Below are 13056 nucleotides of genomic sequence, written 5' to 3' on the forward strand. Positions count from 1 at the left end.
GTGAAGTCTCTCTCAGGGAGGAGTGATAGGGAATGGCGAGGGACACACTGACAAAGGAGATTAATCAGAACTGGTTTTGACAAGCACTGTGGCAATTGGACAATTAAAACAGACATTGGGGGGGGGAAGAAGAATGAACTGGGGATGAGGGTGGAGAAAACAGGGTAACAATGAATGAATGAAAACCCAAAATCTCTGTAAATGTTCATTAAAACGAATAAAATTTAATTAAAAAAATCAGGAAAAGTGTGTGTCAGGGGTGTATCCTTTTTCTATATTTATTCAATCTGTATGCTGAGTAAATCATCTGATAAGTTGGATTACATGAAGAAGAATGTGGCATTAGGCTTAGGGGAAGACTCCTTACAACCTGCGTTATGCAGGTGATACAACATTCTCTGTAGAAAGTGATGAAGCTCTTACTGGAGAAGATAATAAAGCACAGTATTCCATATGGATTGAATATCAACGACCAGAAGGCAATATCATAATAGACAGAGAAAATATTGAAATTGTCAACAACTTCATTTTCCTTGGATCCACAATCAACATATTTGGCAGCAGCAGTCAAGAAACCCGTTGCACAAGAAATCACTGTACAGGGGAAATCTGTTAAGGACTTAACCTAAATTCCAAAGAGCAAGGATGTCAGTTAAAAGGTTAAGATCGTACCTGATCTAAGCCATGATATTTTCTCTTTTTTCTCCAAAGAGTACTGCTTTTTATGGAACAGCTTATAAAAGGAGTTTACTAAAACTCCCATCAGACTGTCTTCTTTCTTTGCTTCCACTCTTCCCCTCAGCTGGAGCAGCAGCAGTGAAGGGGGCAGGTCCACCAGCACCTACACTGCAGATGAGAATCCCAATGTTGTTTGCTGGGGGCTTTGCAAACAGACCAGGCTAAAAAGGTTTAAAATTTACACTAGCTGTCTTAAAGAGAGCATTGATTTTATCCTCAGTGACGGTCCCCTCATCGTCATTCATGATACGGGCCAAGTAGATGCGGGAGAGCTCAGAGACAGAGGCCATGGTACAGTGGTGCTAGGCTGCCAGGAGGGAGCTGTTCTGGTCATAGGGTGAAGTGAAGACCTCACCCCAGTGCTGCCTTAGCTTCCTCAGAAAAGCTGAGCATGTTAGTGGCAACTGAGGAAAGTGAAACTATTATCTTTTCAGTTGCTTCCTATGCAGCTAAAAGCTGGACAATGAATAAGGAAAACAGAAGAAGAATCTTTGCCTTTGAACTGTGGTGTTAGTGAAAAGTACAGAATATCTTATGGAATGCCAAAAGAACAAACAAATCTTAAAAGTACAACTAGGGTGTTCCTTAGAGGCAAGAATGGTGAAACTTTTCTTACATACTTTGGGCATTTTCTCAGGAAAGACTAGTCCTTAGAAAGAGAAATACCGTGCTGTAAAACATGGAAGGTCAGAAAAAGAGAGCAAGACCCTCAACGAGGTGAATTAACACAGTGACTACCACAATGGGCTTGGACATAACATATAATAAGGATGGTGTAAGATAAGGCAAGGTTCAGATCTGTTGTTCATAGGAGAACTATAAGTTGTAGTCGACTTGATGGTACCTGATAACAACATCCTTTAGAGGGAGTTCTGGTTGCTGCTAATTCAAATGTGGTACCTCTCTGGTAGGTCCTCCTCTCAGGCAATTTCCAGCCTTAGAAGCCCAATGGAGCATCAACTATGATTTGGTTTGGATGCAATGACAATGACTTTGAAATTTTAGACCCAACAAGAGCGCCATTTACATTATTAATAAGGTACCGAATTCCCTTGGTGGACCACAACCACTTTCTAGTCCATAAAGAGCTATATGCTAACTTATTGGTTGTGTGTGAGTGTGTGTGGCAATTTGAATCCATCAGTGGCTGTGCAGGGAAAAGATGATCAACCTCCTTCTGTGTGATTTGTAGCCCCTGAAAACCCACTGGAGATCAGCAATAGATTGGTTCCAAAAGATTGGTTCCAACTGAACTGCAATGAATGAGGTGGGGTTTTCCCCCTTCACCCACTCATGTGGTGAAATTACAAAGGCAATAGCTAAAAGAAGCCCTTCAAGTGATATACTGACACAATCTGTGAACTTGAAACACTTAACTGGTGAAGATCAAAGGCTACAACTTTCTGTATGGATTATATCTCAACATAAAGATTACACAAATTCTCAAAGCTAGACCAACAAGGTACATCATGGTAAATGGAGGAAAGATTGACAGTGTCAGGATTTCATTTTACTTGAGTTCATAACATCCATGAGAACAGCAGTCATGAAGTCAACCAACAGATTGCACTGGGGAAATCTGCCACAAAAGACCTCTTCACAGTATTAAAGAGCAGAGATCTAAGTTGAAGGACTGACCCAAGTTATGGTCTTTTCAATTGCTTCATACACACATGAAAGCTGGACAATGAGTGAAGAAGATTGAGAAAAATTGATGCCTTGGAATAGTGGTGCTGGCAAGGCATATTAAGGTTACCGTGGACTGAACAAGCAAATCTGTTTTTGGAAGAAATACAGTCAGAAATTCTTTAGAAGTCGGCTTTAGGCATGTTATCAAGTAGGAGCCAGTCCCTGGAGTAGGACATTATTTTTGAAGAGGAGGGTATTAAAAAAAAAAAAAAAAGAAAAGAAAAAAAAAGGAAGCTCCTCATACTGACATAGTAGCTGCAACAATGGGCTCAAACACAGCAATGGTTGTGAGGATGGTGCAGGAGCAGGATGGGTTTTGAAGTGATACACACAGGGTCACTGTAAGTTGGAATCAATCTGAAGATACCTAACAACAACAAAAACCATTTAGTGTTATCCACATTCTTCCAACTTTTCTAAAATACAGAATCCTTTGTAGACTTACCTGGGTATTTCAGAGTTCTTTTTATAAGACTCTATTTTCATGGTGACCAATGTAGAACCCAGGGTGAAAGTTACCCTTACGGAGATTTGTGTTGGTAAATATGGAATAGCAAACCCTCCAGAGTGGAAAAAATGATTTTGGTATTGGCTAGTGGCAGTAGCATAATACTCCCATCATGGTTGATTTCAAAATGTCAAGGTCAAGTCACTTATGGTGAAACTAGGAACCAATATTTGTAATTGGCCTTCGTGTGAGCTGGTAAAAACCAGCTCCATTATATTACTAGCCCTAAGATGTGCTAACACCCACCCTGGTCTTCCCTCAATCATGAGCTTAAAGTGAAAGCTTAAGCTTTATGCCTACCTCTCTCAAAGGAATTTTTTATGTCATTGACTTCCACTTGAGATCCTGGCACTCTGAAGATTCCCTGCTGCTGGAGTCCTAAAAACAAGAAAATGGAAAAGTGTTATGAGGCTTTGAGCTTACTGGATCACTGAAATAACTAGGACTCTCTGCACTGCTTCTACCTTTTCTCCACCATTCTTTAGGAGGGAAATATTTTCAATGGTCTCCTGGCAGAAGCTCACACTAACGACTTCTGATATTTTCATATAGCCCGCCAAAATACTCAGATACACCCTGTCTGCAAATGACTGTGACTGTTTGCCCAGGTTTGCAGGAAGAGGCCACGAGAAGTTTATATCAACACTTGTGTGACACACCAATTGTCAATTTTAACTAAACCAACTCAGACAAATGCTTGGCTTGCTGCACTTTGCCCACTGAATTTTCAGTTGCATTGATACCAAGCAACTTGGCCCGAGTTTACAGATGCCACTGCAACTGTAATGGAGAAATGGAATTATGTGCCACTCCTTCACTCATCCCTACCCTCTCCAGAGCACTATTTTCATTCGAGAAAAGTTGGAATCTAAAATGCATTCTGGCTTGAGACTCAAGGAGTTTAGGGGAGATTAAATATTGAATAAAAACCATTTCACTGTTTTATTTCATACATGTTTCCAAAGGTCACACAAAGGGTGTACTTGTTAAATGCTCAGCTGCTAACTGTAAGGTCAGCAGTTCAAACCCACCAGTATGGGCAGCATGCAGCTTCTGTAAATAGAACAGTACTGAAAACCCTATACGACAATCCTATATGGTCACTGTGAGTTAAAATCAACTTGATGGTGATATTTTTTTTAAATTTTTGTTTTTTAGGGCCACAGCAAAGAGGAGACCTTGATACTTGTCATAGTAGTAATGCCATAATAACTACTTTTAGAATGAAAGACATTGGAAGAGCCTACTTCATCCTGAGTGAGTATTAATGGAGGAAACTGTGATCTATATTCCCTGAGTCTCAAGTTGCTTCTCAGGAAAATAATGCTCTGCGTTTTAATTTGGAAATATGCTGACTCTTAAAAGATAGGCTTGTAAATGCCCTCTCAGCTGCCAATCAAAGGTTGGAGGTTCAAATCTCACTAAGAGGAGTGTTGAAAGAAAAGTCTGGTGATGTACTTCCTAAAATTAGTAATTTAAAACTTTCATTAAAGAAAGGAAAAAAAGGAAGGAAGGAAGGAAGGAAGGAAGGAAGGAAGGAAGGAAGGAAGGGAGGGAGGGAGGAAGGGAGGAAGGGAGGAAGGGAGGAAGGGAGGAAGGGAGGAAGGGAGGAAGGGAGGAAGCGAGGAAGGGAGAAAGGGAGGAAGGGTGGAAGGGAGGAAGGAAAGAGGAAGGAAGGAGAATCCTGCACTTATAAAAGCTTTATACTGACTTTTTCCCCTGAGAAACACACACACACACACACACACACACACACACACACACACAGCTTTATTTACAAAATGCAAACAAAAACCCCTGTGGAGAACTGATCTACTCTGATACACATGGGATGACTAGGAGTTAAGGTCAACTGCATGGCAATGAGTCCTAGTAGTTTGCACCTAGTATGTGCTCACCAAGTTCTATATCATATTTTTTTTAAATTTTATATTGACTTACATACACAATTCATATAGATTGTGTTTCACACTTTCCTTCATTCACATTGTATTTTACACAATCACTCCCATACATTGTGTTTCATAAAATTAATCACCATTGATTTATGCTTACGTTACTCCACCATTTCAGGTCCCGGTTGGATTTTTCCCATTTCCTTAACCTTTCCCTCTGCCCACCAAATTCTGTGACAACTGTTTTCCCCCCTCCCCACTTTCAGACTCCCTCCTCACTCCCCTTCTCCCCTTGGACATTTATTTACATTTTGCTAGTTATCCTTCTAGTTTTACAATAATGATCTTATGTAGTATTTGTCCTTATTCTTATAAGTTCACTCAGCATAATGCTCTAATGCTCTCTAGTTTCTTCCACATTTTTATCCAAAATCAGTGCTGAGTAGTATTCCATCATGTGAATGTACCACAGTTTCTCAATCCATTTATATGTTGTTGGGCATTTGGGCTGTTTCTATATTCTTGAGATTGTGAATAACACTGCTATGAACATTAGTATACCAATCTCCATTTGTGTCTCATTTGTTTTCCTCAGGGTATATTTCTAACAGTGCAATAGCTGGGTCATATGGAATTTCTATGTTCAACTTTTTGAGGAAATGCCAAACTGCCTTTCAGAGTGGTTGTACCATTTTTACAATCCCATTAGCAGTGCATGAACGTTCCAATCTCTCCACATCCTCTCCAATGTTTACTGCTTACTGTCCTATTAAACTATGCCACTGCTACTGGTGTGAGATAGTATCTCACTATTTTGATTTGCATCTTTGTATTGCCAGTGATTTTGAGCATTTCTTCATGTCTGTTGGCCATCAAATGTCTTCCTTTGTGAAAAGTCCTTCTGTGTTTTGCCCATTTTATAACTGGGTTATTAGTCTTTTTCTTCCGGAGGCCCAGTTGTTGTTGTTGTTGTTAAGTGCCGTCGAGTCACAGGCAACTCATAGCGACACTATGAAGGAGAGTCCTCAACACTTGTGTGTCTCTCATCCTCTCTCCAGGTTCATAGGGTTTCTGGAGGCAAGCTATTATGGAAGTGGATGCCGCTCCTGCTTCCAAGCTTGTTTTAATTGGGGAGTTTCACCCAACACTGTCCGCACTGGGTAACTAACCATTAAAGCATTTGACACATCAGTGTCACAGTGTTCAGCCTCACAGCAACCACAAGTTACCACTGTATGGCAAGGAGGCCCTGAAGGAATCTGAAAACTTTCATTAGGAGACCCTTATCTGAGATGTTATTGCCAAATGTTTTTCCCAAGTCAGTAGATTTTCTTTTCACCCTATTGGAAAATTTTTTTTTATGAGCACAGGGATTTAATCTTTAGAAGGAGCCCATTTTATCATTTCCTGGTTGTGCATTTCTGGCTATAATTGCCCCCTATTTACATCATAGGAAACTCTGGTGGCCTAACAAGCTAGGCCTTCAGAGTTTGGCTCCACTTTATCTCTTGTCATCTTTATGGTTTTGTACTTTACCCCTAGGTTTCTGATCCACCTTGAGTTGATTTTTTGTGTGTGTAGTGTGAGATGTGGTCCTGTTTCAGCTTTCTGCAGGTTGAAGTCCAGTATGCCAGCACCACTGTTGAAGATCTTGTCCATTTCTTTAATGAGCCTATATACATGTGTGCCTCTGTATCCTCAATTCCACGCTCCTGGCTCATTACCATGAGACCACGTGGCCCTTCTCATGATAGGCCTGAACACTGGCCATTCTTTCCACTCACATTGCACAGCTGGAGCCTTCTGTCACTCAGATCTTAGGTCAGTTGATCCTACCTCAAAGAGTTCTATCCTTACTACCTGAACCAAAGGGGTCTACTTTAGCCATTCTTTGGCTCTTGCTGTTGTTAGACAACACTGAGTCAACTACAACTTCAAGTCACTCTATGAACAACAGATCTGAACCTTGCCCTAACCTGCTTCATTCTCGTGAGCTGATTAGTCTCAGCCCATTATTATGGTCACTGTGTCAATCCATCTTGTTGAAGATCTTCTCTTTCTCTGACTCTCCAGAATGATGTCTTTTTCTGAGGACTGGGCCCTTCTGACAATATGTCCAAAGTACATGAGACAAAATTTCATCATCCTTGCTTCTAACTAGCACCTTAGTTGCCTTAGGGCAGACTTGTTTGTTCTTTTGGTAGTCTGTTCAGTACTCTTCTCTACCCCACAATATACAAGCATCAATTCATCTTCTGTCATTCTTATTATTGTCCAACTTTCAGAGACTATTTCCAGAAGCAACTGGAAATATCATGGCTTGAATCAGGTTCACTTAATCTTTAAACTGACATTCTTGCTCTTTAGAACTTTGGGTAGATCCTTGGCAGCAGATTTCTCCAAGGCAACAAGCTTTTTGATATCTTTACTATCTTGACCATTAATATCGATCATGGATCGAAGCAAAAGGGAATTGGTGACAACTCCAGTTTTTCTTCACCTGTCATGATGTTGCCTAACGGTCCAGTGGTGAGGACTTTTCCTTTCTTGATGTTGAGATATAATTAATATTGAAGGCTCTAGTCTTTGATCTTCTGCAGCAAGTGCTTAAGTTCTTATCACTTTCAGTAAGCAAGGATGTATCATGAGCATAATTCAAGTTGTTGATGAGTCTTTTTCCAAACCTCACGTCTTCCTTATACAGTCCAGTTTCTTTGATTATTTGCTCAGCATACAGATTGAATAGGTATGGAGAAAATGTACAACCCTGCCATATATCATTCCTGATTATAAATCACATTGTGTTCTCTTTCTCTGTTTGGACAACAGCTGTATATAGGTTTTGCATGAATACAATTAATTGTTCTGGCATTCTCATTCTGAATGTTATCCATAATTTGTTATGACTCACAATCAAAACCAAATCTTTTGTATAATTACTAAAACACAGATAGACATCTTTCTGATATTCTCTGCTTTTAGCCGAGATCCATCAGCAATGATAACCTTGGTGCCATGGCTTCTTCTGGATCTCGCTTGCACTTCTGGCGGTTTCCTGTACTCCTACTATCCCTCTTGCTTATAAATAGCTTTCAGTAAGGTATTATTTATATGTAACATTAGTGATATAATTCCAGAATTTCCACACTCTGTTAGATCACTTTTTTGGAAATGGAAACAATGTTAGATCTTTTCCAATCAACTGGTCACACAGCTGTCTTCCAAATTTCTTGGCATAGACTGGTGAGCATATTCAGGCTTATACTTTTTTGTTGAATCATCTCAATTGGTATTCCATCAACTCTTGTTGTTGTGTGCTGTTGAGTTAGAATCGACTCATAGGTTTTCAGAGGCAGTAAATTGCATGAGAGGAGATTGGCCATCCTGCAGAGCAGCTGGTGGATTTGAACTGCATGTCTTTAGGATTGCAGCACATTTTTTTAAGAGCTGTTATTATAAGGTGTTTCTTTTTAAAATTTATTTCATATTGGTTTACATACAAAATTCATAAAGTTCATGTACATTGTTTTAGCACAGCTTTTACCACTAGGCCACCTGTAGCTTCAAATGCCTTCCATGCACTTGAACTTATTCCTTCATTACTATTGATTCTTGATTACATACAACTTCTTGAAATGTTTCAGTGTGAACAAATTCCTTCTGGTAGAGTGACTCTATATTTCTTCTATCTTCCTTTTTTTTTAAGGTGTACACACAAACAAGGCCTATAGACTTATTTCTCTTAAAAATATGGAATGCTCCAAGAATTTGTGTGTCATCCTTGCACAGGACCCATGCTAATCTTTTCTGTATCATTTTAATATTAGTATATGTGCTGCTGAAGTGAGCACTCCTACCTTCTTTTGATGTTTCCTTCCTGCATCATTCAAAATTTTGTCCATAGTCTTCAATATTGCAACTATAGGCTTGAATTTATTTTTCTGTTCTTTCAGCTTGAGCAATACTGAGTGTGTTCTTTCCTTTTTGGTTTTCTTATTTTAGCTCTTCATAATAATATGTTTCTTTGTCTGCTAATGCTACCTTTTGAAATCTTCTGATCAGTTCTTACTGAAGTGTTTCTCCCTAGGGGTTGTGCTTTTTGGACTTATTTTTTTTTATGAGGAGGAATGTGGCATCAGGATTGGAGGAAGACTCATCAATAACCTACTTTATGCAGATGACACAATCTTGCTTGCTGAAACTGAGGAGGACCTGAAGTGCTTGCTGCAGAAGGTCAAAGAATGTAGTCATGGATTGAAGCTCAACATCAAGAAGACAAAGATTCTCACCACTGGGCCAATTGGTAGACCATGATAGGTGGAGAGGAGATTGAGGTTATTAACTGTTACAGCTTGCTTGGCTCCACAATCAATACTCTTGGCACCAACAGTCAGGAAATCAAAAGACAAACTGCACTGGAGAATCTGCTGCTAGGGACCTCTCTAGAGCAATGATGCCAATCTAGAGACTAAGATATTCTTTATTGAGGCCATGGTCTTTGTAATTACTTGCTATGCATCAGAGAGCTAGACAATGACTAATGATAACAGAAGAATCAATGCCTTTGAGTTGTGGTGCTAGAGAAGAGTCTTGAAAATACCATGGACTACCAAGAAAACAAATAGGTCTGTCTTGGAGGGGACGAAACCAAGTTTCTCCTTGGAGGCTAGGATTTTGAAGCTTCATCTCACATACTGTGGGCATGTGGCCAGGAGTAATGGGTCCTTGGAGAATACATCATGCTCAGAAAGGTGGAGGGACAGTGCAGAAGATGACAACCCCAGATGTGATGGACTGATACAGTAACTGATGCAATGGGGATTGGTGTGTTGGAGTCATTGAGACTGGTTCAGGACAGCGCAGGGTTCAGATCTATTGTACAAAGGGTTGCTGTGAGTCGCAGGTGACTCGACGACATATAAAAACAATAACAACAACAACAACATGTTCTAGAGCAATTTCAGTGTTTTCTTTCTCCTCATCTTTGTAATGGCATTTTGATTTCTTCATGGATTATATCCTTGATGCTATCCAAATCATCTGGCCTAGCTAATTAGTGTTCAATGCATCAAAATGATTTTTGAGATGATTTTAAAATTCAGGTAAGCATTCAAAAGTACTCAACATTACTAACATGCTGTAGGTTATATTCTGGTTCTAGTGGAGTGTTTAAATTTTCTTCCACTTTAAACATGCACAAAGTAATTGATGATTTGTTCCACAGTTAGCCCCTGACCTTGTTTTAATTGCTGATATTGAACATCTCCATTGACTTTTTCCACAGATGTAGTCAACTTGATTCCTGCATAGTCCATCAGGTGAGATCCATGAATCTTCTCAGTTTACATTTTTTTTAAAAAAAGGTATTTACAATGAATAAATCATTGATTGTACCTAGTGGCCTAGTGGTAAGAATCTGCGCTGCAATCACAATGACATGTAGTTCGAATATGCCAGCTGCTCCATGGAAGAAGCATGAGCAATCTCCTCCAGTGCGATTACTGCCTCTGAAAACCCGCTGGAGAGTCAGCAATGGGTTGGTTCTGACACGATGGTACACAACAATAATAACCTTTTTATTATCTTCATGGCATCATCACTTCCTGATAATACGTACTTCTATACTTGTTTCCTCTATTGATTTCCTTTTCCTTCCATCTGAGAATGTATCCTGCTTAGCTACAGCCAGTATCTTAGTTGTTTTGTTAACCCTTGTAATGTCTAAATAAGCAAACAAACAAAAAAAACACAAAGCAAAACAACTCAAAACCGAACCACCAGAGCTCCCTAATATATCTAAACAATGTGTGTCAAACACTCAGTAAGTATATTTTTTGGGGAATGAATAAATGGGCAGATAGAAGCACAATTTAGGTGCCAGGTATCCTATGGGAATTCCAGATACTGTAATTCCTTCATTGCAGTATACAGTCTAGTAGGTTTGATGGATTTTTTGGAAGTTACATTCAGTGGAAAGAATGTAGAGCTATGGGGTTGGAACTAAAATGGCTAACTTGTCTGTATCCTTCCCATGCTTCAGTTTACGTAGAAGGCCTCTTAGTACCATCTCCCACCCCTCTGGCATCTATGAGCTCAAAAGACAGTATGTGGAACAGCAGCTATTCCAAGAGTCCTCCCCCCATAACCCCCACCAGGGGCCATGACAGAAAATTCCCCAAAGTGAGCCAGAATCTCACTTTCTGTTAAAGGATTTAGGAAGAGAAGAAACACTGACCCCAAGATCAAGCTTACCATATAAATTGATGTAGCGAATGCAGCTCTCAACCACAAGTGGTATAGCTTGTCCTGAGTCCTTAGGGAAAAAAATTGTGAGTTTTATTTGGCCTGGAAACGACCAAAGGAAAAAAGACATTTCAAACACAGATTATAAACTCAAGCCAGAATATTAGTACCATCTTGTTAGTAGGAAAACAAGCATTAATGGTTCCTACTAATCACAAAGTTCCCATGAACAGTTAAAATAGAAAGTCATCAGTTATGTGCAGGGGGGGAAAAAGGCATCGCTATGATGATTTTAAAGAAATGCTCTGTCTTGATCCACCAGTGGCTCAAAGGGAAAAAGACGGGCCATCTCCTCCCGTGTAATTTACAGCCTCTGAAAACCCTCTGGAGGGTCAGCTGAGTTGGTTCCGACTCAATGTCAATGAGTTATAGTTAAGAATTCCCTAGTTCTGGTGGATCTGGAGTAAGGAGGCTTGATAGGCTTATGTAGTAGAGGGGAGAGGGCACCCATCACATAACTGGCTTCCTATGTTCTCTGGAAGGCCCTGGGGTCTTGTCTTTAAAAATTCTTTGCCTAAAAAAAAAGAATTCTTGGCCTCCCACTCCACTATGCTCCACCTTAACATTATTCCCAGGAATCAAAATAAAAATGCAGAATCAAGGCCTTATCCTATGACAATAATATCTAATGCCAGACCTAACAATACATCACTATGGATGGAAAGCTAGTCCCCAGTGTTCTAAGAGGGAAATATACCATGGGGAGAAAAAAAGCTAACCTTTGAGCTCTAAGAAGGGAAAACTCATGATGTAATGACCCAATCCTCCAGGTGGATGCTAAGTGTAACAATAAACATGTTACAAGAAGTCCAACAAGATACTGTTCCAAACTTGCCCACCTGGCCTGTAAATGTGTTTGCAATTACTCCTGGCTAGGATCTGTTATGCAGAGGGTCACTATGAGTCGGAACCAACTCAGCAATTCCTAAATACAGTAACAGACTCTCCTGTAACCACAAAGGATTGGATAAAGGACAGTATTTTGTTTTTTCTTAGTCGGTGATTAATCGACCTCTCTGTTATTCCTCCTTTCCAAGAGAGCGTAAAATATTTTTTAAGCTTTCTGAAGAAAGAACTAGCCCTTTAGAAGGTGAGGAAATAATGAGGCATATATAATATGCTCCATAAAAGAGACAGAGAGAATGTGGGCTTCTCTACACCTTACTTTGAATTCTTTCCTTGTTTAACTATGGCCAGGGACAAGACAAGAATATGGACACATCTGGCAACAGGCAAGATACGCTGTGCTCTGGAAGTTAATACTAAAGACACACTCCAGCCAGCTGAATGGGGCTGATTGGGCCTTTCTCGTAAATACCTGGTTCCTGGTTCGAGCATTTCTTCTTCCTCTGATAACAAAAAATAAACAGGCAGCAGAGCAGGAGAAAAAGAAAAGATTATGCAGGAGTAAGATCAGTTAGAGTAAGCAGATCCTTCAGAGTCTGTGAATGCCGAAATGCAATGGCAGCCAGCAAAGGTCCTGGGGAGTCTGCCAATCAGCTTGTCTGCAGGGAAGGTCACCCCAGCTCCGGGAACATAGGAGAATCTGGATCAGCCTCCAGCCAGCCTTCCAATATGAGAAATTTAGTCTCTCCTATGACACTGGGGACCCAGAGGCCTCTTTCTGTCCTTGCCAAATACAGGAAGGGTGCCTGGAGAATCTCTTCCTCATCCCACCTGTAGCTACTCAATACATGGGACTTATTCACCCAAAGGCAAAAAGCTACCAAAGATCCTTTAAAGAAAGCCCAGCTCCCCACAAATAGGAAGGAGACATATTTGTCTTCTACCATTGTCTAAGATGGGGAGCACTCTTCCCATGTGTGGGTACTATGTCTCATCCAGACCCCTTGAGGAGGCTGAGCTAAGAAACCGTAGGATAGATACCCTCTAGTTGTATCATTTGTTCAGTCCCTGACATCT

At 40.2% G+C, this 13056-nt stretch overlaps 1 protein-coding gene across 2 annotated transcripts in view; it reads right to left on the bottom strand.

Annotated features, from left to right (window-relative positions):
- Window positions 1-13056, bottom strand: part of SRGAP3 (SLIT-ROBO Rho GTPase activating protein 3) — a 448964-nt gene that overhangs the window by 63795 nt on the left and 372113 nt on the right. The window contains exons 12-14 of one of the 2 annotated variants that reach the window (XM_006888901.1): window positions 12452-12482; window positions 11083-11143; window positions 3236-3313 (exon numbers count right to left, since the gene is read on the bottom strand). In XM_006888901.1, coding sequence (XP_006888963.1) covers window positions 3236-3313; window positions 11083-11143; window positions 12452-12482 — 170 coding nt within the window. The remainder of the gene's footprint in view (window positions 1-3235; window positions 3314-11082; window positions 11144-12451; window positions 12483-13056) is intronic. The other variant, XM_006888900.1, reaches the window with a different exon arrangement.

This window comes from Elephantulus edwardii, unplaced genomic scaffold (genome assembly GCF_000299155.1).
Source record: "Elephantulus edwardii isolate Elephantulus edwardi_28Jun2011 unplaced genomic scaffold, EleEdw1.0 scaffold00073, whole genome shotgun sequence".
Taxonomy (NCBI): domain Eukaryota; kingdom Metazoa; phylum Chordata; class Mammalia; order Macroscelidea; family Macroscelididae; genus Elephantulus; species Elephantulus edwardii.